Raw genomic sequence first — 25,270 nt, 5'->3', positions numbered from 1 at the left:
GTATCAACCAAGACAGCCCATCAACACCCAGAGCCTTCAGCATTTCTGGACGGATCTCGTCAACCCCCGGAGCTTTGCCACTGTGGAGTTGTCTAACTACCTCAGTGACTTCACTCCGAGAGATCAACGTCGATCCCCCATCATCCTCAGGCCCTGCTCCTATCAGGGAGGGTGTGTCTGATGTATTTGGGTTCAGGAGTTCCTCAAAGTGCTCTTTCCAACGCCCCACGACTTCCTCACTTGAAGTCAGCAAAGTCCCATCCTTGCCGTACACAGCTTGGATGGTTCCCTGCTTCCCCCTCCTGAGGTGCCGTATGGTCTTCCAGAACAGCTTTGGTGCCGCCCGATAGTCCTTCTCCATGGATTCCCCGAACTGCTCCCACACCCTCTGCTTAGCCTCGTCCACAGCCACGGCCGCTGCCCTTCGGGCCCGCCGGTACCTTGCAACTGCCTCCGGAGTCCCCTGGGATAACATACCCCGGTAGGACTCCTTCTTCAGTCGGACGGCTTCCCTGACCACCACTGTCCACCAGGGTGTTCGAGGGTTACCGCCCCTTGAGGCACCTAAGACCTTCTGGCCACAGCTCGCATCTGCAGCTTTAGCAATAGAGGCTTTGAACATTGCCCATTCCTGTTCAATGTCCCCAACCTCCACAGGGATGGCAGAGAAGTCCCGCCGGAGGTGTGAGTTGAAGTCCTTCCGGACAGAGGACTCCTCCAAACGTTCCCAGTTCACCCGCACTACACGCTTGGGTTTGCCAGGTCTGTCCAGAGGTTTCCCCCGCCATCTAACCCAACTCACCACCAGATGGTGATCAGTTGACAGTTCAGCCCCTCTCTTCACCCGAGTGTCCAAAACATACGGCCTCAGATCAGCTGATACGATTACAAAATCGATCATTGATCTTTGGCCTAGGGTGCTCTGGTACCAGGTACACCTATGAGCATCCTTATGCTTGAACATGGTGTTTGTTATCGCAAGTCCGTGACTAGCACAGAAGTCCAATAACAATCCACCACTCAGGTTCAGATCAGGGAGACCGTTCCTCCCAATCACGCCAGTCCAAGTATCACTGTCATTGCCCACGTGCGCGTTGAAGTCCCCCAGCAAGACTATGGAATCCCCTGCCGGCGCCCCATACAGGACCCCATGCAAGGTATCCAAGAAGGCTGAATACTCTGAACTCCTGTTTGGTGCGTATGCACAAACAACAGTCAGAGTTTTCCCCCCTCCAACCCTAAGGCGAAGGGAGGCGACCCTCTTGTCCACTGGGGTGAACTCCAACGTACAGGCACTCAGCCGGGGACTCGTGAGTATCCCCACACCCGCCTGTGCCCTCACACCCTGAGCAACTCCAGAAGTGAACAAGGTCCATCCCTTGTCCAGGAGTGTGGTTTCAGAGCCCTTGCTATGCGTAGAGGTAAGCCCCACCAGATCCAACCGGTAGCGCTCCACCTCTCGCACCAGCTCAGGCTCCTTCCCCACCAGCGTAGAGACGTTCCACGTCCCGAAAGTCAGCCTCTGCTGCCCCGAATTGGTCCGTCCGGAGCCTCCACTTTCACCGCCATCCATTTGGCAGCGCACCCGACCCCACTGGTTCCGACCGCGGGTGGTGGGCCCACGTGGCAGAGAAGATGGCGTGTCCACGTAGCTTCTTCGGGCTGTGCCCGGCCGGGCTCCGTGGCAAGCCCGGCCACCAGGCGCTCGCTGACGAGCCCTACCTCCGGGCCTAGCTCCGGAGGAGGGCCCCGGGCTTCCTCCGGGCCGGGTAACGCATCCTCTTTTAGTGTAGTTCATGGGGGGTATCGTAACCCTGATGGGGGGGGCATTCGGGTGCTACACCTTGCCCAAGGGTGACCCGGAACTATGTAAGGCAGGGGCGTTCAACTCCCTGAGGCTTAATACAAGCCCACATACCCACTTTGGAACATATTTGCAAGAAATACAAAATGTACTTTGGAACACATATACATGAAATACAAAATGTACTTTGGAACATATTTGCAAGAAATACAAAATGTACTTTGGAACACATATACATGAAATACAAAATGTACTTTGGAACATATTTGCAAGAAATACAAAATGTACTTTGGAACACATATACATGAAATACAAAATGTACTTTGGAACACATATACATGAAATACAAAATGTACTTTGGAACACATTTGCATGAAATACAAAATGTACTTTGGAACATATTTGCAAGAACTACAAAATGTACTTTGGAACACGTATACATGAAATACTAAATGTACTTTGGAACATATTTGCATGAAATACAAAATGTACTTTGGAACATATTTGCATGAAATACAAAATGTACTTTGGAACATATTTGCATGAAATACAAAATGTACTTTGGAACATATTTGCATGAAATACAAAATGTACTTTGAAACATATTTGCAAGAAATACAAAATGTACTTTGGAACACATTTGCATGAAATACAAAATGTACTTTGGAACATATTTGCAAGAACTACAAAATGTACTTTGGAACACGTATACATGAAATACTAAATGTACTTTGGAACATATTTGCATGAAATACAAAATGTACTTTGGAACATATTTGCATGAAATACAAAATGTACTTTGGAACATATTTGCATGAAATACAAAATGTACTTTGGAACACATGTGCATGAAATACAAAATGTACTTTGGAACATATTTGCATGAAATACAAAATGTACTTTGGAACATATTTGCAAGAAATACAAAATGTACTTTGGAACATATTTGCATGAAATACAAAATGTACTTTGGAACATATTTGCATTAACTACTAAATATACATTAAATCATACATGCGTTAACTACAAAATGAAACATGCTGTATACATGAAATACAAAATGAATGAGACCATTTGATTGTAGTATGCTTTTTAACAAGAAAACACAGGTAATGAATATTATATGACAAACACTACAACAGAACGTAGTACAAAAAACTGCAGAATGTAACAATACTGTACAGCAGTGATTTTCAAACTGTGGTACATGTACTACTGTTGGTACGCAGGCTCCATCTAGTGGTTCGCCAAAGAATCACTTGACTAAAGTAGTGGGGTTTTTTCCCCAATATTCACAGTGTTACCGTTCAAACTGTGAGGAATGTTACATGTTAAATATACTTAACAGTAAGAGTGTTTGTTTATGTAACGACAACAGAGGCTTCACTACACGTCTCGTGGCCTGTCCCCAGACCGTGGCACAATAAGACATATGGGATCATGTCAACTTGTGCAGCTTGAACAGATAAACAAGCAGTTTATATTTATTTTTATGGTCTTTTTATAATATGGCCATCACATTTTAGCTTCGGGTCCAAAATAACACCCAAATATTTCAATTCCTTTACCCGCTCTATTTTATTTTGATTAATGTTGACCTGAATTTCATTTAATGAGTGTTTTTCTTCAGAGAGAAACAGTTTTGCTTTCTGCTCCGCCGCTCCCAGTCTGTGGAACGCTCTCCCTGACCACCTGAGGGCACCACAGACTGTGGATGCTTTTAAAAAAAGGCTTAAAAACCCTTCTTTTTAAAAAAGCCTTTTTTTTAGATATATGTGTGCTAGTTACAGCCATTAAGCTTTTCTAGTTTTTTGTTTTTTTTTTACTATTAATTTTACTTGTTGGGGGCAGCTATTTGTGGTTCTAGCGTTGTTGTTTTGTTTTTGTTTTTAAATGCACTGTAGCACTTTGAGGTTGTTTGCTCAATGTAAAGTGCTTTTACAATTAAAATCTATTATTATTGTTATTATTTTGTTCTAATGAAGGTCATTACTATATATACTGAAAAGCAACGGGCCCAAAATAGATCCTTGTGGGACGCCCAAATCACACCTAGGCCTTCAGTGAGGTCCTACTTGGTCCGACTTTAATAAATACCTCTCTCTAAATACCATCATTCATGTCACCACATGAAATATTATACAGAAACACATTTACGCACTACTGGGCATTGATGCACCTCAACAGTGTACAAAACAGGCAGGTTTAAAAATCAATAAACCTGCATCCACATTTAAGACACATCCCTACGTGGTACTGTCAAAATGTAAATAATTGTAAAAACATGTTAAATGTCCATCCATCCATCCATCTTCTTCCGCTTATCCGAGGTCGGGTCGCGGGGGCAGCAGCCTAAGCAGGGAAGCCCAGACTTCCCTCTCCCCAGCCACTTCGTCCAGATCTTCCCGGGGGATCCCGAGGGATTCCCAGGCCAGCCGGGAGAGATAATAATAATAATAATAATAGATTAGATTTCATATCGCGTTTTTCTATTATTAGATACTCAAAGCGCTCACAGAGAAGTGGGAACCCATCATTCATTCACACCTGGTGGTGGTAAGCTACATTTGTAGCCACAGCTACCCTGGGGTAGACTGACGGAAGCGAGGCTGCCAGTTTGCGCCTACGGCATACTTGCCAACCTTGAGACCTCCGATTCCGGGAGGGGTGGGGTGGGGCGTGCTCGGGGGTGTGGTTGGGGGCAGGGGCGTGGTTAAGAGGGGAGGAGTATATTTACAGCTAGAATTCACTGAAAGTCAAGTATTTCATACATATATATATATATATATATGTATGAAATACTTGACTTTCAGTGAATTCTAGCTATATATATATATATATATATATATATATATATATATATATATATATATATATATATATATATATATATATATATATATATATATATATATATATATATATATATATATATATATATATATATATATTTTATTATACATATAAATAAAAGAAATACTTGAATTTTAGTGTTCCGGAGGCTATCCAGTAGATGGCAGAATTGTCCTGTTTAAGAGTGTCACAACATTGCTGTTTACGGCAGACGAACTGCTTTACGGTAGAAGAAAACGTGACTGCTGTGGTTGTGTGTTGTTACCGCGCTGGGAGGACGTTAATGAAACTGCCTAACAATAAACACACATAAGAAACCAAGAACTCGCCCTCGATCATTCTACAGTTATAACGTGATTGGGCAGGCACGCTGTTTATATCGTGGGAAAGCGGATGTGAAAACAGACTGTGTCCACTGTCCCCACTCAGGTCCACATGGAGCTGGAGGGGGCGTGGCCTCCAGCTCCGGCTGAATTCCGGGAGTTTGTCGGGAGAAAATTTCTTCCGGGAGGTTATCGGGAGAAGCGCTGAATTCCGGGAGTCTCCCGGTAAAACAAGTATGGCCTACGGCCCCTCCGACCACCACCTATCATTCATTCACCATTGGGAGCGGCACCGGGGGCAAGGGTGAAGTGTCCTGCCCAAGGCCACAACGGCAGCGTTTTGGATGTCAAGAGGCGGGGAACGAACCTACAACCCTCAGGTTTCTGGCACGGCCGCTCTACCCACTACGTAGTGGGTAGAGCGGAGATAGTCTTCCCAACGTGTCCTGGGTCTTCCCCGTGGCCTCCTACCGGTCGGACGTGCCCGAAACACCGCCCTAGGGAGGGGCGTTCAGGGTGGAATCCTGACCAGATGCCTGAACCACCTCATCTGGCTCCTCTCGATGAGCTGCCACCTTATCTTGGTAGAGGAGTTTGCGTGTCCCAATGATCCTAGGAGCTATGTTGTCGGGAGGCTTTATGCCCCCCGGTAGGGTCTCCCAAGACAAACTGGTCCTAGGTGAGGGATCAGACAAAGAGCAGCTTGAAGACCTCCATGAAAAATACAAACAAACGACCCAGATTTCCCTCGCCCGGACACGGGTCACCGGGGACCCCCTCTGGAGCCAGGCCCGGAGGTGGGGTACGATGGCGAGCGCCTGGTGGCCGGGTCTGGCCAGACCCGGCCGGGCACAGCCCGAAGAGGCAACATGGGTCCCCCCTCCAATGGGCTCACCACCCATAGCAGGGGCCATAGAGGTCGGGTGCAATGTGAGCTGGGTGGCAGCCGAAGGCAGGGCACTGGCAGTCCGATCCTCGGCTACATAAGCTAGCTCTTGGGATGTGGAACGTCACCTTATGAAATGTGAGAAAACAAATAAATAAAACATTTGAACTCACAATTTGCAGCACCCATCAGAAGCTGTAAGCCAGTGGTACTGCTCGTAGTCGCTTGATTCGATTGGCAGTGGCGGACAAACCATTTCTTCACCAGCTGGGAGTCGGCCGGCCCTTCCTGAAAATGGCCTATACCTGCAATCTAATCAACGTTTTGCTCTCTTTCGGCCATTGTGGGTTAAAAAAGTAGCTATATCCGCTAACGGTCACGGGTGTGGCTCTGCCGCGGCTCACACCAGTGAGTATCCAATCACAGGAGTGTAAATGTCACGTTCAAGGTGAGGCTAGCTAGAAGGCCTTACTGACGACAACTGGTGACCTGAGTGGCTATGGCAATGATCTATCAACTGTATGTGCCCGTTCACTTACAGTGCACACACATTGTTGATTCTGACGGCAGATTTGGTACAGCATGGCAACATAAGCTAGCTGAATTCTGATTGGATACAAAGTAAAGGAGCATAATATGACATAAAGAGAATATGAATACTTGTACATATTTAGGCAAAGTCAGTTAAAAATGACTTTTATCTTTAATTATGATCATGATTTCTGGTTATGTTAGGCCAGCAGAGAAGGCCCACCACTGCCCAAATCACACTTTTTTCCCGCCTGATTTGACACCATTTATTTACACATTGTTGTCGCTATTCAAGATATGATTTAAACCAATTTATGGTTTGTTTTGGTGCATGAAATTGTTTCAATTGTGTCGTCAAAACTAGGTGATTTATAGTGTCGAAAGCTTTTTTTTTTTTTAAATCTAAAAATACTGCTCCCACATATTTACTCTTGTCCAAACTGCATCTGGTCATTTCGGTGAAGCCATTTCAGTAGAATGTTTGGGCCGGAATCCAAATTGTTTAGGATTTAGTCAATTATCTTCCTCTAAGTGGGTCATCAGTTGTTCAGCCACCAGCTTCTTAAGTACTAGGGTTGTGCCCATACCAATATCAAAATGTATTTCGATACTTTTCTAAACCAAGGGGACCACAAAAAATGTCATTATTGTCTTTATTTTGACAAAAAATGTTAGTGTACATGAAACATATGTTTATTATTGTCATTTAGTCCTCAAATAAAATAGTGAACATACTAGACAACTTGTCTTTTAGTAGTAAGTAAACAAACAAAGACTCCTAATTAGTCTGCTGACGTATGCAGTAACATATTGTGTCATTTATACACCTATTATTTTGTACACATTATGAGGGACAAACTGTAAAAATGGATTATTAATCTACTTGTTCATTTACTGTTAATATCTGCTTATTTTCTGTTTGAACATGTTCTATCTACACTTCTGTTAAAATGTGATAATCACTTATTCTTCTCTTCTTTGACACTTTACATTAGTTTTGGATGATACCACACATTTAGGTATAGATCCGATACCAAGTAGTTGCAGGATCATACAATAAAATATAAAACCTAATAAATCAATAATAATATGGTTAAAAAATACTGATGTAAAGGGTAGGTGTCGTGCTGGTTTCTGTTTTAACATGTTCTATCTACACTTCTGTTCAAATGTAATAATCACTTATTCTTCTCTTCTTTGACACTTTACATTAGTTTTGGATGATACCACACATTTAGGTATCGATGCGATACCAAGTAGTTACAGGATCATACATTGGTCATATTCAAAGTCCTCATGTGTCCAGGGACGTATTTACTGACTTTATAAACATCATATATATTTTAAAAAACGAAAGAAGATTTTGTGCCGATAAAACATATCGATGTAATCATAGTAGTATCGAATGGATACACTCTTGTACTTGGTATCATTACAGTGGATGTCAGGTGTAGATCCACCCATGGCATTTGTTTACATTGTGACGGCGGTGAGCTATTGTATCCTCCTACGGTGTGTAGTGAAGCATGTTTAAATATTCCTCGTCCTCCAGTGATAACTTTTCAAACAGACTATAGTACCGTTTATCAATCATTAGTACCGCAATACTATACTAGTACCGGTATACCATGCAACCTTATCAAGTACCTTTGAAAACATAGGCACAATTAAAATAGGTGGATGCCTCATTTGAAATCACTACTTCATATTTGTGTATGTTTTGGTTTATTTGTGATATTTTAGTGTCAAAGACCAACCTGGCTGTTCATGAGGATAAAAACAGGGTTCCCTATGTGAAGGTACCATTTTTCCTTCTTCCGTCCTGTTCCTTTTGATCCCTTTCTGCTTATTTTGCAATTGCGATCATTCCTTTTTCGCCCTTCCAGGGCTGCACGGAGCGTTTTGTGTCCAGTCCAGAGGAGATCATGGACGTCATCGACGAGGGGAAATCCAACCGGCACGTCGCCGTTACAAGTGATTGAGATTCACCACTTAAATGTGTCGGCCATCCACGTTGGAAAAAAAAGATCTCCCGGCCAGACGTTGTGTTTGGTGTGTGTGTTTGCAGACATGAACGAGCACAGCTCGCGCAGCCACTGCATTTTCCTCATCAGCATCAAGCAGGAGAACGTGGAGACCGAGACCAAGCTGTCGGGCAAACTTTACCTGGTGGACCTGGCGGGCAGCGAGAAGGTGAGCTTTTCCTTGTGCTCAATGCTTCGCCCGCCTCACCGACCATCTCTTGTCACCATTCAGGTGAGTAAGACTGGAGCTGAGGGAGCCGTTTTGGATGAAGCCAAGAACATCAACAAGTCTCTGTCGGCTCTTGGCAACGTCATTGCAGCTCTGAGCGAGGGAAAGGTTGGTCACCTCTTGTCCTTTTCCCCGACCATTCCAATTCTTAATGAATAGGGCTGCAGCTGACCATTATTTTGATAGTCAATTAGTCAACGATTATCCAACGATTAGTCGACTAATGTCGTTTTCCCCGACGATTCCAATCCTTAATGAATAGGGCTGCAGCTGACCATTATTTTGATAGTCAATTAGTCAACGATTATCCAACGATTAGTCGACTAATGTCGTTTCCCCCGACGATTCCAATCCTTAATGAATAGGGCAGCAACTGACGACTATTTTGATAGTCGATTAGTCAACGATTATCCTAACGATTAGTCGACTAATGTCGTTCTCCCCGACCATTCAAATCCTTAATGAATAGGGCAGCAACGGACGACTATTTTGATAGTCGATTAGTCAACGATCATCCTAACGATTAGTCGATTAATGTCATTCTCCCCGACGATTCAAATCCTTAATGAATAGGGTGACTAATGTCATTCTCCCCGACCATTCGAATCCTTAATGAATAGGGCAGCAACTGACGACTATTTTGATAGTCGATTAGTCAACGATTATCCTAACGATTAGTCAACTAATGTCGTCCTCCCCGACCATTCGAATCCTTAATGAATAGGGTAGGAACTTCGACTATTTTGATAGTCGATTAGTCAACGAGTATCCTAAGGATTAGTCGACTAATGTCGTTATCCCCGACCATTCAATCCTTAATGAATAGGGCAGCAACTGACGACTATTTTGACAGTCGATTAGTCAACGATTATCCTAACGATTAGTCGACTAATGTCGTTCTCCCCGACCATTTGAATCCTTAATGAATAGGGCAGCAACTGACGACTATTTTGATAGTCGATTAGTCAACGATTATCCTAACGATTAGTCAACTAATGTCGTTCTCCCCGACCATTCAATGCTTAATGAATAGGGCAGCATCTGAGGACTGTTTTGATAGTCTATTAGTCAACGATTATCCTAACGATTAGTCGACTAATGTCGTTCTCCCCGACCATTCGAATCCTTAATGAATAGGGCAGCAACTGACGACTATTGGGAAAGTTGATTAGTCAACGATTATCCTAACGATTAGTCGACTAATGTCGTTCTCCCCGACCATTCAAATCCTTAATGAATAGGGCAGCAACTGATGACTATTTTGATAGTCGATTAGTGAACGATTATCCTAACGATTAGTCGACTAATGTTGTTCTCCCCGACCATTCGAATCCTTAATGAATAGGGCAGCAACTGACGACTATTTTGATAGTCGATTAGTCAACGATTATCCTAACGATTAGTCGACTAATGTCGTTCTCCCCGACCATTCAAATCCTTAATGAATAGGGCAGCAACTGACGACTATTTTGATAGTCGATTAGTCAACAATTATCCTAACGATTAGTCGACTAATGTCGTTCTCCCCAACCATTCGAATCCTTAATGAATAGGGCAGCAACTGACGGCTATTTTGATAGTCGATTAGTCAACGATTATCCTAACGATTAGTCGACTGATGTCGTCCTCCCTGACCATTCGAATCCTTAATGAATAGGGCAGCAACTTCGACTATTTTGATAGTCGATTAGTCAATGATTATCCTAAGGATTAGTCGACTAATGTCGTTCTCCCTGACGAGTACAGAACATTCTATATATAAAACACTTAAAAATGCATAAAAATAGCGCAGAAACAGAAAAATAAAAGATTTAAAAATAATGATTAAAAAAACACTAAGTACAGAACATTCTATAGATAAAACACAGTTAAAAATGTATAAAAATAGCGACAAAAAAGAAAGGTAAAAAATGTAATAAAAACCACAATACAGAACATTCTGCATATAAATCAGTTAAAAGTGCATAAAATAGCGCAAAAAAACAGAAAGTAAAAGATGAAATATTGTAATACAAAATGACAATAAGTACAGAACATTTTGTATATAAAACATAATTTAAATATTGTGTTGGTATCGTTAAACTGCCATACGTTGAAAATGTACAGTTTAATATCGTTATTGGTATCGGCCGATCTCACTCCTCGATAATTGTATCGGAATCAGCAGCAGTTTAAGGGAGCGGCTCCACACCGGGAGCTAAAAATAAATACAGTAACAGCCAGAGGGAATCGGCGTTTGTGCCTGGCATAAAAGGGCATTCATATTTAATAACGATCACATACTTTTTCACGGAAATTTATCCATACTGATTGGTGGCCCCCCTCCGACTGAAGGATGGGAACACCAAGTTAAGACCTGTTTAGGAAGTGATATTGGTCATTTTTGTGTGTGTGTAGAAAAGTCACGTTCCATACAGGGACAGTAAAATGACCCGAATCCTACAAGACTCCCTGGGAGGAAACTGCCGAACCACCATCATCATCTGCTGCTCTCCATCCATCTATAACGAGGCAGAAACTAAGTCCACCCTCATGTTTGGACAGAGGTACGAGTCTTTGAAATTGTGTGTCGAGCAGGACTTGGGCACATCTGGACTTACTACATTTCAGGGCAAAAACCATCAAGAACTCTGTGTCCGTCAACCTGGAGCTGACTGCTGAGGAATGGAAGAAGAAGTACGAGAAAGAGAAGGAGAAGACTCGAAGTCTGACCATCACAGTCCAGAAGCAGGAGAACGAGCTGAAACGCTGGAGGAAAGGTGAGGAAACAACTTTTATTCGTCACATCTTTTGATGACACTGTTAGTCGACCGGTTTTGGCCAGTTCCTTATCTGTTTTGAAATAAGCAGCTGTGTTCCTTTCTGGGTGAGAGGGGCTGTTTTCGCTCTACATAAGCTGACTCTTTTTGTTTGGATTTAGACCTCGCTTGCTGATGCTATGGTTGCATTGTAAGGGCTGGTCTCCTGAAGCTTCAGTAAAACGTGGTATTGTGCCATTCTGTCTCTGGGGTCCTTTTTACTCAACATCCATGTCATCCAAAAGAACTTGGGATTGACCAGTGTGTTTTATTCCCTGAGAGGAAGACTGGTCACAACTGTTGTGACGAAACGAGAGCTGAGCCAGAAGGCAAAGCTCTCGGTCTACCGAGCTATCTACATTCCTACTCTCACCTATGGTCATGAAGTGTGGGTCATGACCGAAAAAATAAGATCGCAGATACAAGTGGCTGAAATGAGTTTCCTCAGAAGGGTGGCTGGCATCTCCCTTAGACATAGGGTGAGAAGTTCAGTCACCCGAGAGAGACTCAGAGTGGAGCCGCTGCTCCTTCGCTTGGAAAGGAGCCAGCTTAGGTGGTTCGCGCATCTTGTGCGGATGCCTCATGAGCGTCTCCCTAAGGAGGTCCTCGTTGCACGTCCCACTGGGAGGAGACCCCGCGGCAGGCCAAGGACCAGATGGGGGGGGATTACATCTCCTCTATGGCCTGGGAATGCTTTCCCCAGGAGGAAGTTGCTAATGTTGCTATGTAGAGGGAAGTCTGGGGGTCTCTGCTGGAGCTGTTGTCCCTGTGACCCGATTCCGGATAAGCGGTTGAAGATGGATGGATGGATGGATGGATGGAAGGAAGGAAGACTGGTCGCGCGAAACAGTTCCCTGGATAAATCTTTGTTCAGACACCGAAACCAAGAAACTGGCACACCCACAAATAGAACCGTCTTGTTTCCCTCTAATGATTCGTGTTGGCCTTCTAGGTGATTCAGTACCTTTGGAGGAGCAGAACAGAAGCAAGAAGAGCAGCGGTGAGGAAGTGATGGACAGCTTGGCCCCAGCCGTCGTTCCCCTGTCAAATGAGGAGAAAATGCAATACGAGACAATTATCACTCAGCTGTACCATCAGCTGGATGACAAAGTGAGTTTCTCTAGCAGCAAGTTTCAGAGAGAAAAAACACTAACTGCTACTGATTGTGCTTCAGGATGAAGAACTCAACCATCAGAGTCAGACCATAGAGAATCTGAAGCAGCAGCTTCTGGATCAGGATGAGGTGAGTCTTTCCTGGCATTCCGAGCCATAATAAGAGTACACATGAGTCCACTTGACTCCCCCCCCCCCCCCAGCTGTTGGCGTCGAAGCACCAGGCCTACCAGCGTCTCCAGGAGGAAATGTCACGGGTGCAGAAGGACAATGGCTCGGCCAAAGACGAAGTTAAGGAGATTCTTCAGGCATTGGAGGAACTCGCGGTCAACTATGACCAGAAGAGCCAGGAAGTGGAGAACAAGAGTCGCTGCAACCAACAACTGAATGAGGAACTTGCCCACAAAACTGTAAGTCGGTCACTTAAAGGTGTATCCCCGTATTTCCCAGCTCAGTTGCTGATCAGTTCTTCACATTGAAATAGCATGGTCTTATCTTTAATACTAACTGCCGGGTGTGCTCCAGGTTGGTCTGGAGACAGTCCAGAGGGAACTGGTGGCTCTGCAGGATCTCAGCTATCATCACAAAAAAAGGTCAGCAGACATGCTCAGTCTGTTGCTGAGAGACCTCAGCGACATCGGCGCTGCTCTTGGCACCACCGAGCTCAAAGCTGTAAGTCTCAAAGCACGGACACAAAACTTCAAGGCATGTTTTTAATACATCCCACCAAGGTGCATGTGATGCTAGAAATGTTATTTGTAGAAGGGTTTTTTGCAGAGAACAAAGGTCACAGATGTATTTTTAGGGCATTCATATTTTGCGTTGGCAAACGAGGACTTGAGATGTCAACACGGACAAAATAAAGGGATCTCTTTTTCCAGTTTTGGTGAGGTCATGACAGTTTTTCTCATACATTAAGAAGTTCTAAATAGCCTATACAATTGCGTGTTAGCTTAACTTAGGGAATTATTGTGGCCACTAGGTGTTGCCAAAAAACAATTACCACTCCACTTCAACTTAAAGTCTATTCCAGACAGTTGATACTAAATAGAGTTTTTCATACCTACCATTGTTCTCTGTTTGACAATCAAACTTTTTTTGACATTCCACACTACAAAAAAATGAAAAGTATGTATGATTCCTATGTTGGATCAATATCGATATCGGCCAATACTCAAAGTATCGTATCAGAAGTGGGAAAGTTGTATCAGGAAACTCCTAGTTTTGATGGTTGATTCGTCAACGATCATCCTAATGATTAGTCGACTAATGTCGTTCTCCCTGACGATTCGAATCCTTAATGAATAGTGCTGCAACTGACCATTATTTTGATAGTTGATTAATCAATGATTATTCTAACGATTAGTCGACTAATGTCGTTCTCCCTGACGATTCGTATCCTTAATGAGTAGGGCTGCAACTGACCATTATTTTGATAGTCGATTACTCAATGATTATCCTAACGATTAATCGACTAATATCGTTCTCCCTGACGATTCGTATCCTTAATGAATAGTGCTGCAACTGACCATTATTTTGATAGTCGATTAGTCAGTGATTATCCCAACAATTAGTCGACCGATGTCGTTCTGCCTGACGATTCCAATCCTTAATGAAAAGTGCTGCAACTGACCATTATTTTGATAGTCGATTATTCAACGATTATTCTAACGATCAGTCGAATAAAGTCGTTCTCCCTGACGATTCGTATCCTTAATGAATAGGGCTGCAACAGACCATTATTTTGATAGTTGATTAGTCAACGATTGTCCTAATGTTTAGTCGACTGTCGTTCTCCCTGACGATTTGTATCCTTAATGAATAGTGCTGCAACTGACCATTATTTTGATATTCGAATAGTCAACGATTATCCTAACGATTAGTCGACTAATGTCGTTCTCCCTGACGATTCGTATCCTTAATGAATAGTGCTGCAATTGACCATTATTTTGACAGTCGAATAGTCAATGATTATCCTAAAGATTAGTCGACTACTGTCGTTCTGCCTGACGATTCGAATCCTTAATGAATAGGGCTGCAACTGACCATTATTTTGATGGTCGATTAGTCAACAATTATCCTAACGATTAGTCGACTGATGTCGTCCTCCCTGGCGATTCGTATCCTTAATGAATAGTGCTGCAACTGACGATTATTTTGATAGTCGATTAGTCAACGATTATCCTAAAGATTAGTCGACTAATGTCGTTCTCCCTGGCGATTCCAATCCTTAATGAATAGTGCTGCAACTGACCATTATTTTGATAGTCGATTAGTCAACGATCATCCTAACGATTAATCGACTAATGTTGTTCTCCCTGACGATTCGTATCCTTAATGAATAGTGCTGCAACTGACCATTATTTTGGTGGTCGATTAGTCAACGATTATCCTAACGATTCGTCGACTAGTGTTGTTCTCCCTGACGATTCGTATCCTTAATGTATAGTGCTGCAACTGACCCTTATTTTGATGGTTTGATTAGTCAACGTTTAGTCGACTAATATTATTCTGCCTGACGATTCGAATCCTTAATGATTAGGGCTGCAACTGACGATTATTTTGATAGTCGAATAGTCAACGATTATCCCAATGATTAGTCGACTACTGTTGTTCTCCCTGACGATTCATATCCTTAATGAGTAGGGCTGCAACTGACCATTATTTTGATAGTCGAATAGTCCACGATTATCATAACGATTAGTCGACTAATGTCGTTCTCCCTGGTTATTCGTATCCTTAATGAAGAGTGCTGCAACTGACTATTATGTTGATAGTCGATTAGTCAACGATTATCCTGACAATTAGTCGACTGATGTCGTTCTGCCTGACGATTCCAATCCTTAATGAATAGTGCTGCAAGTGACCATTATTTTGATGGTCGATTAGTCAACAATTATCCTAACGATTAGTCGACTGATGTCGACTAATTCGTATCCTTAATGAATAGTGCTGCAACTGACCATTATTTTGATAGTCGATTAGTCAACGATTATCCTAACGATTAGTCGACTGTCGTTCTCCCTGGCGTTTTGAATCCTTAATGAATAGGGCTGCAACTGGCCGTTATTTTGATAGTCCAATAGTCCACGACTATCATAACGATCAGTTGACTAATTTCGTTCTCCATGATGATTCGTATCCTTAATGAATAGTGCTGCATTGACCATTATTTTGATAGTCGATTAGTCAACGATTATCCTAACGATTAGTCGACTAATGTCGTTTTCCCTGACGATTCGTATCTTTAATGAATAGTGCTGCAGCTGACGATTATTTTTATAGTCGATTAGTCAACGATTATCCTCACGATTAATCGACTCATGTCGTTTTTCCTGACGAGTGTACAATTATCTTAACATGCATGTTTATGGGATGTGGGAGGACACGGAGGTACTCAGAGACCTTGTAGTCTTTGGTAAAGATTCTACTGATCCACTGGTTCATGTTCACCCGCTATAGTGGTAATTAAGCGTGTATATCGCAGTTTGATCTCAGTGTCCGTTCTTAGTCTGGCGTGACCATTGCTTTAGCCACAGAGACATGATAACGGCTTGAAATTCAAGTCATGGTTTCTATTCATATAATAAAGGTGAAATATTTTGTTTCTAAAGATGACAGAAACGAGTGGAATGATGGAGGACGAGTTCACAACAGCTCGTCTGTACGTCACAAAGACCAAGTCAGAGGTGAAATCGCTGGCGAGTCGCAGTAAACAGATGGAGGTCAGCCTGGCACAGAACATCAACAAAATAGAAGCCAATGACAAGGAGCTCATTTCAAGGCAGTTCACCATCTCACAGGTAAGTGACTCTTTTATAGTTCTTGAATAGTACACTGCTTATTCATCCTCAACAGTCCCTCAATCATCATCATCATCATCATCGGCAGTCACTCGTAGTCGAGTATGACTGTCCTCAGAATGGATGGATTCCGAGAGCAATGATGACTGCAATGTAACTCCACCTTCCCCAAAACTCCCGAACTGAAGCCTCATCACCGGATGCAGTTTTGAGTCATACCCAGGACATGTAGGCCTATTTTGTCAGGTTTATTGCACATGTAGGCCTGGTTTGTCAGGTTTAGTGCACATGTAGGCCTATTTTGTCAGGTTTAGTGCACATGTAAGCCTATTTTGTCAGGTTTATTGCACATGTAGGCCTGTTTTGTCAGGTTTAGTGCACATGTAGGCCTGGTTTGTCATGTTTAGTGCACATGTAGGCCTATTTTGTCAGGTTTATTGCACATGTAAGCCTATTTTGTCAGGTTTAGTGCACATGTAGGCCTATTTTGTCAGGTTTAGTGCACATGTAAGCCTATTTTGTCAGGTTTATTGCACATGTAGGCCTGTTTTGTCAGGTTTAGTGCACATGTAGGCCTGGTTTGTCATGTTTAGTGCACATGTAGGCCTATTTTGTCAGGTTTAGTGCACATGTAGGCCTATTTTGTCAGGTTTAGTGCACATGTAGGCCTGGTTTGTCAGGTTTATTGCACATGTAGGCCTGTTTTGTCAGGTTTAGTGCACATGTAGGCCTATTTTGTCAGGTTTATTGCACATGTAGGCCTGTTTTGTCAGGTTTAGTGCACATGTAGGCCTGGTTTGTCATGTTTAGTGCACATGTAGGCCTATTTTGTCAGGTTTAGTGCACATGTAGGCCTGGTTTGTCATGTTTAGTGCACATGTAGGCCTATTTTGTCAGGTTTATTGCACATGTAGGCCTATTTTGTCAGGTTTAGTGCACATGTAGGCCTGGTTTGTCATGTTTAGTGCACATGTAGGCCTATTTTGTCAGGTTTAGTGCACATGTAGGCCTATTTTGTCAGGTTTATTGCACATGTAGGCCTGGTTTGTCAGGTTTAGTGCACATGTAGGCCTATTTTGTCAGGTTTAGTGCACATGTAAGCCTATTTTGTCAGGTTTATTGCACATGTAGGCCTGTTTTGTCAGGTTTAGTGCACATGTAAGCCTATTTTGTCAGGTTTATTGCACATGTAGGCCTGTTTTGTCAGGTTTAGTGCACATGTAGGCCTGGTTTGTCATGTTTAGTGCACATGTAGGCCTATTTTGTCAGGTTTAGTGCACATGTAGGCCTATTTTGTCAGGTTTATTGCACATGTAGGCCTGGTTTGTCAGGTTTAGTGCACATGTAGGCCTATTTTGTCAGGTTTAGTGCACATGTAAGCCTATTTTGTCAGGTTTATTGCACATGTAGGCCTGTTTTGTCAGGTTTAGTGCACATGTAGGCCTGGTTTGTCATGTTTAGTGCACATGTAGGCCTATTTTGTCAGGTTTAGTGCACATGTAGGCCTATTTTGTCAGGTTTATTGCACATGTAGGCCTATTTTGTCAGTTTTAGTGCACACGTAGGCCTGGTTTGTCATGTTTAGTGCACATGTAGGCCTATTTTGTCAGGTTTAGTGCACATGTAGGCCTATTTTGTCAGGTTTAGTGCACATGTAGGCCTATTTTGTCAGGTTTATTGCACATGTAGGCCTGTTTTGTCAGGTTTAGTGCACATGTAGGCCTGGTTTGTCATGTTTAGTGCACATGTAGGCCTATTTTGTCAGGTTTATTGCACATGTAGGCCTATTTTGTCAGGTTTATTGCACATGTAGGCCTGTTTTGTCAGGTTTATTGCACATGTAGGCCTATTTTGTCAGGTTTATTGCACATGTAGGCCTATTTTGTCAGGTTTAGTGCACATGTAGGCCTATTTTGTCAGGTTTATTGCACATGTAGGCCTATTTTGTCAGGTTTAGTGCACATGTAGGCCTATTTTGTCAGGTTTATTGCACATGTAGGCCTATTTTGTCAGGTTTAGTGCACATGTAGGCCTATTTTGTCAGGTTTAGTGCACATGTAGGCCTATTTTGTCAGGTTTAGTGCACATGTAGGCCTATTTTGTCAGGTTTAGTGCGCATGTAGGCCTATTTTGTCAGGTTTAGTGCGCATGTAGGCCTATTTTGTCAGGTTTATTGCACATGTAGGCCTATTTTGTCAGGTTTATTGCACATGTAGGCCTGTTTTGTCAGGTTTAGTGCACATGTAGGCCTATTTTGTCAGGTTTAGTGCATTGTAGGCCTATTTTGTCAGGTTTAGTGCACATGTAGGCCTATTTTGTCAGGTTTAGTGCGCATGTAGGCCTATTTTGTCAGGTTTAGTGCGCATGTAGGCCTATTTTGTCAGGTTTATTGCACATGTAGGCCTATTTTGTCAGGTTTATTGCACATGTAGGCCTGTTTTGTCAGGTTTAGTGCACATGTAGGCCTATTTTGTCACGCTATATGAGTTCTACAGTTTCAACTACCGTGCTTCATCAACCTTCCTCATACCATCAAGGATTGCTTTGAGACAAACAGCAAAAAGACAAGATTACCTCCTCTTGTAGCTCAGCCATACTTTCACGTAGCTCGGTGCTTAACGTCTCATTTTGTTCGCACACTTGTCTACTTTAACCCTGGCTGAAAATTTTTGACGTCAACATCTCAAAGGAGAAGATGGATGGACAGCTTGGCACAACGAGGCCATCGAGAAGCGCCTTAGGGACAGATTTAGCAAACTCTGGATCTAAAATTTAGAACTGAAAGCCTTTCAGATGAAAGGTGAAACGTCTTCTCAAACAAGAGGTCCAGTTGTCTTGATTCTACTTGTGTATGTTAGTACTTGTTGTTTTCTACGAATAGAACAATTGTCTGACAATGGATAATTAGTGGTATTACCATTATATGGTTTGTTTGAAGCTTGAGGTGAAGATGTCGTCGCTGATAGAAGACCTCCACAAGATGGAGCTCACCAAACGACAGCTGGAGGAAAGTCAAGATGCTCTCATGGAGGAAGTGGCCAAGGTTCGGGCTCAAGGTTGGAGATGCTTACCACCTGTATGATGGTTCATGCTGTCCTATGATTGGCTGACAGTCTAATGACAGTCTGTGGTGTTGTTGTGAAGATCAATTACAGCAGGTGAGCGTGATGGACAAAGAGAAAGAACACCTGAGTCGCCTGAAAGATGCTGTGGACATGAAGGTAGATATATATACAGTATATATATTATTTATTATGGGTCTACTGAAAATGTGAGGGTGAAAAGTATACATACAGCAATGTTAATATTTGCTTACATGTCCCTTGGCAAGTTGACCTGCAATAAGGCACTTTTGGTAGCCATCCACAAGCTTCTGCTGGAATTTTTGACCACAAAATTGCTGCAGTTCAGCTAAATGTGTTGCTTTTCTGACATGGACTTGTTTCTTCAGCATTGTCCACACGTTTAAGTCAGGACTTTGGGAAGGACATTCTAAAACCTTCATTCTAGCCTGATTTGGCCATTCCTTTACCACTTTTGACCTGTATTTGGGGTCATAGGTGCCGATATACATTTCTGCCAGTGGGTATGTGTGTATTAGTGTTGTCCTGATACCAATATTTTGGTACCGGTACGAAAAGTATTTCTGTACTTTTCTAAATAAAGGAGACCACAAAAAATGTAAAAAAAAAAATGTTAGTGTCCATGAAACATATGTTTATTATTGTCATTTAGTCCTTAAATAAAATAGTCAACATACTAGACAACTTGTCTTTTAGTAGTAAGTAAACAAACAAAGACTCCTAATTAGTCTGCTGACGTATGCAGTAACATATTGTGTCATTTATACACCTATAATTTTGTACTCATTATGAGGGACAAACTGTAAAAATTGAGGATTCATCCACTTGTTCATTTACTGTTAATATCTGCTTATTTTCTGTTTGAACATGTTCTATCTACACTTCTGTTCAAATGTGATAATCACTTATTCTTCTCTTCTTTGATACTTGACATTAGTTTTGGATGATACCACACATTTAGGTATCAATCCGATACCAAGTAGTTACAGGATCATACATTGGTCATATTCAAAGTCCTCATGTGTCCATGGAAATATTTCCTGACTTTATAAATATAATATAAATAAAAAATAAATAAAAAGATTTTGTGATGTTAAAAAAAAAAACCAATTTAATCATAGTAGTATCGACTAGATACGCTATTGTACGTGGTATCATTACAGTGGATGTTAGGTGTAGATCCACCAACGGCGTTTGTTTATATTTTAGAGTCCCGGAAAAGTTGGTGCTGCAGGGAATTCTGGGAATTTGTTCTGTAGTGTTTCTGTTGTGTTGCGGTGCAAATATTCTTCCAAAAATGTGTTTGTCGTTGTTGTTTAGTGTGGTTTCACTATATGGCACATGTTTATGACAGTGTTGTTTAGTGTGGTTTCACTATATGGCACATGTTTATGACAGTGTTGTTTAGTGTGGTTTCACTATATGGCACATGTTTATGACAGTGTTGTTTAGTGTGGTTTCACTATATGGCACATGTTTATGACAGTGTTGTTTAGTGTGGTTTCACTATATGGCACGTTTATGACAGTGTTGTTTAGTGTGGTTTCACTATATGGCACGTTTATGACAGTGTTGTTTAGTGTGGTTTCACTATATGGCACATGTTTATGACAGTGTTGTTTAGTGTGGTTTCACTATATGGCACATGTTTATGACAGTGTTGTTTAGTGTGGTTTCACTATATGGCACATGTTTATGACAGTGTTGTTTAGTGTGGTTTCACTATATGGCACATGTTTATGACAGTGTTGTTTAGTGTGGTTTCACTATATGGCACGTTTATGACAGTGTTGTTTAGTGTGGTTTCACTATATGGCACATGTTTATGACAGTGTTGTTTAGTGTGGTTTCACTATATGGCACATGTTTATGACAGTGTTGGCATTGTTCAAACTGCCACTCTTAGTGTGACATGTATGGCTGTTGACTAAGTATGTCTTCATTGGCCTGTGTGCAGTGTGTTCAAAGTTAATATGACTGTATCGTTAAGTCATTATCGGGCAAAATGAGATCTTGGTTAGACTTTGCTAATTATAGACAATATGATTTGTGTCTTTGTTATTACGTAAAACGGACCAAAGTCGCCACAAAACTAATAACAAGATTGATTTAAAAAAAATCTTATAAAGATTAAAAGTTGCCATCAATCCCACGTGGGTGCTCGGCATTGTATGTATACTTTTGACCCAGCACATTTTCAGTAGAGCCATAATAAATTCATAAAAGAAGCAAACTTCCTGAATGTTTTTTGTAACCAAGTATGTGCTCCAATCACTACATCACAAAAAAATAAGAGTTGTAGAAATGATTGGAAACTCAAGACCGCCATGACATGATGTACATATGTATAAAGGTGTCTATATGGATGGATGTAATGTGTGTGTGTGTATATATATATATATATATATATATATATATATATATATATATATATATATATATATATATATATATATATATATATATATATATATATATATTAGGGCTGTGAATCTTTGGGTGTCCCACGATTCGATTCAATATCGATTCTTGGGGTCACGATTCGATTCAAAGTCGATTTTTTTTTCAATTCAACACGATTCTCGATTCAAAAAAGGATATTTTCCCGATTGAAAAGGATTGTCTATTGATGTAATACATAGATTTCAGCAGGATCTACCCCAGTCTGCTGACATGCAAGCAGAGTAGTAAAGCTTTTATAATTGTAAAGGACAATGTTTTATCAACTGATTACAATAATGTACATTTGTTTGAACTATTAAATGAAGCAAAAATATGACTTATTTTATCTTTGTGAAAATATTGGACACTGTGTGTTGTCAAGCTTATGAGATGCGATGCAAGTGTAAGCCACTGTCACACTATTGTTCTTTTTTATAAATGTCTAATGATCTGCGATGAGGTGGTGACTTGTCCAGGGTGCACCCCGCCTTCCGCCCGAATGCAGCTGAGATAGGCTCCAGCACCCCCCCGCGACTCCAAAAAGGGACAAGCGGTAGAAAATGGATGGATGGATGTCTAATGATAATGTCAATGAGGGATTTTGAATCACTGCTATGTTGAAATTGTAACTAATATTGATACTGTTGTTGATAATATTCATTTTTGTTTGACTACTTTTGGTTTGTTCTGTGTGGTGTTTGTGTCTCCTCTCAATTGTTGTGTGTGGTGTTTGTGTCTCCTCTCAATTGTTGTGTGTGGTGTTTGTGTCTCCTCTCAATTTTTGTGTGTGGTGTTTGTGTCTCCTCTCAATTGTTGTGTGTGGTGTTTGTGTCTCCTCTCAATTGTTGTGTGTGGTGTTTGTGTCTCCTCTCAATTGTTGTGTTTATTGCACTTCTGAGTGTTGCTGGCTCGGCTTTGCTTTTGGAATTGGATTGCATTATTATGGTATTGCTGTGTATTGTTTTGTTGGATTGATTAATTTAAAAAACTTTTTTTTTTTAAATAAATAAATTTAAAAAAAATCGATTTTTAAAAAATGAGAATCGATTTTGAATCGCACAACGTGAGAATCACAATTCGAATTCGAATACATTTTTTCCCACACCCCTAATATATATATATATATTATTCACATGTGAATAATACTGTATAATAGACTGTATTTATATTATTCACATGTGAATAATGCTATATAATAGACTATTTATATTATTCACATGTGAATAATGCTGTATAATAGACTGTATTTATATTATTCACATGTGAATAATGCTGTATAATAGACTATTTGTTATTCACATGTAAATAATGCTGTATAATAGACTGCATGTATGTTATTCACACGTAAATAATGCTGTATAGTAGACTATATTTATATTATTCACATGTGAATAATGCTGTATAATAGACTGTATTTATATTATTCACATGTGAATAATGCTGCATAATAGACTGTATTTATATTATTCACATGTGAATAATGCTGTATAATAGACTGTATTTATATTATTCACATGTGAATAATGCTGTATAATAGACTGTATTTATATTATTCACATGTGAATAATGCTGTATAATAGACTGTATTTATATTATTCACATGTGAATAATGCTGTATAATAGACTGTATTTATATTATTCACATGTGAATAATGCTGTATAATAGACTGTATTTATATTATTCACATGTGAATAATGCTGTATAATAGACTGTATTTATATTATTCACATGTGAATAATGCTGTATAATAGACTGTATTTATATTATTCACATGTGAATAATGCTGTATAATAGACTGTATTTATATTATTCACATGTAAATAATGCTGTATAATAGACTGCATGTATGTTATTCACACGTAAATAATGCTGTATGATAGACTGTATTTATATTATTCACGTGTGAATAATGCTGTATAATAGATTGTATTTATGTTATTCACATGTAAATAATGCTGTATAATAGACTGCATGTATGTTATTCACATGTAAATAATGCTGTATAATAGACTGTATTTATATTATTCACATGTGAATAATGCTGTATAATAGACTGTATTTATGTTATTCACATGTGAATAATGCTGTATAATAGACTGTATTTATATTATTCACATGTGAATAATGCTGTATAATAGACTGTATTTGTTATTCACATGTGAATAATGCTGTATAATAGACTGTATTTATATTATTCACATGTGAATAATGCTGTATAATAGACTGTATGTATATTATTCACATGTGAATAATGCTGTATAATAGACTGTATTTATATTATTCACATGTGAATAATGCTGTATAATAGACTGTATTTATATTATTCACATGTGAATAATGCTGTATAATAGACTGTATTTATGTTATTCACATGTGAATAATGCTGTATAATAGACTGTATTTATATTATTCACATGTGAATAATGCTGTATAATAGATTGTCTTTATGTTATTCACATGTGAATAATGCTGTATAATAGACTGTATGTATATTATTCACATGTGAATAATGCTGTATAATAGACTGTATTTATATTATTCACATGTGAATAATGCTGTATAATAGATTGTATTTATGTTATTCACATGTAAATAATGCTGTATAATAGACTGTATTTATATTATTCACATGTGAATAATGCTGTATAATAGACTGTATTTATGTTATTCACATGTGAATAATGCTGTATAATAGACTGTATTTATATTATTCACATGTGAATAATGCTGTATAATAGACTGTATTTATGTTATTCACATGTGAATAATGCTGTATAATAGACTGTATTTATATTATTCACATGTGAATAATGCTGTATAATAGACTGTATGTATATTATTCACATGTGAATAATGCTGTATAATAGACTGTATTTATATTATTCACATGTGAATAATGCTGTATAATAGACTGTATTTATATTATTCACATGTGAATAATGCTGTATAATAGACTGTATTTATGTTATTCACATGTGAATAATGCTGTATAATAGACTGTATTTATATTATTCACATGTGAATAATGCTGTATAATAGATTGTCTTTATGTTATTCACATGTGAATAATGCTGTATAATAGACTGTATGTATATTATTCACATATGAATAATGCTGTATAATAGACTGTATTTATATTATTCACATGTGAATAATGCTGTATAATAGACTGTATTTATATTATTCACATGTGAATAATGCTGTATAATAGACTGTATTTATATTATTCACATGTGAATAATGCTGTATAATAGACTGTATTTATGTTATTCACATGTGAATAATGCTGTATAATAGATTGTCTTTATGTTATTCACATGTGAATAATGCTGTATAATAGACTGTATGTATATTATTCACATGTGAATAATGCTGTATAA

At 40.1% G+C, this 25,270-nt stretch overlaps 1 protein-coding gene across 1 annotated transcript in view; it reads left to right on the top strand.

The window, feature by feature from the left end:
• The window catches only part of LOC133665202 (kinesin heavy chain-like), a 43,049-nt gene that overhangs the window by 16,539 nt on the left and 1,240 nt on the right, over positions 1–25,270 (top strand). Inside the window, exons 6-18 of the mRNA XM_062070445.1 lie at positions 8,141–8,196; positions 8,284–8,371; positions 8,466–8,590; positions 8,654–8,758; positions 11,048–11,196; positions 11,261–11,409; positions 12,401–12,558; positions 12,623–12,691; positions 12,765–12,971; positions 13,087–13,233; positions 16,176–16,364; positions 19,303–19,420; positions 19,509–19,585. Of these exons, the coding sequence (XP_061926429.1) occupies positions 8,141–8,196; positions 8,284–8,371; positions 8,466–8,590; positions 8,654–8,758; positions 11,048–11,196; positions 11,261–11,409; positions 12,401–12,558; positions 12,623–12,691; positions 12,765–12,971; positions 13,087–13,233; positions 16,176–16,364; positions 19,303–19,420; positions 19,509–19,585 (1,637 nt within the window). The remainder of the gene's footprint in view (positions 1–8,140; positions 8,197–8,283; positions 8,372–8,465; positions 8,591–8,653; positions 8,759–11,047; positions 11,197–11,260; positions 11,410–12,400; positions 12,559–12,622; positions 12,692–12,764; positions 12,972–13,086; positions 13,234–16,175; positions 16,365–19,302; positions 19,421–19,508; positions 19,586–25,270) is intronic.

The sequence above is a fragment of the Entelurus aequoreus genome, linkage group LG14 (genome assembly GCF_033978785.1).
Source record: "Entelurus aequoreus isolate RoL-2023_Sb linkage group LG14, RoL_Eaeq_v1.1, whole genome shotgun sequence".
Lineage (NCBI taxonomy): Eukaryota > Metazoa > Chordata > Actinopteri > Syngnathiformes > Syngnathidae > Entelurus > Entelurus aequoreus.
Note: the sequence above shows the minus strand (reverse complement) of the source record. Positions and strands in the feature narration are given on the sequence as shown.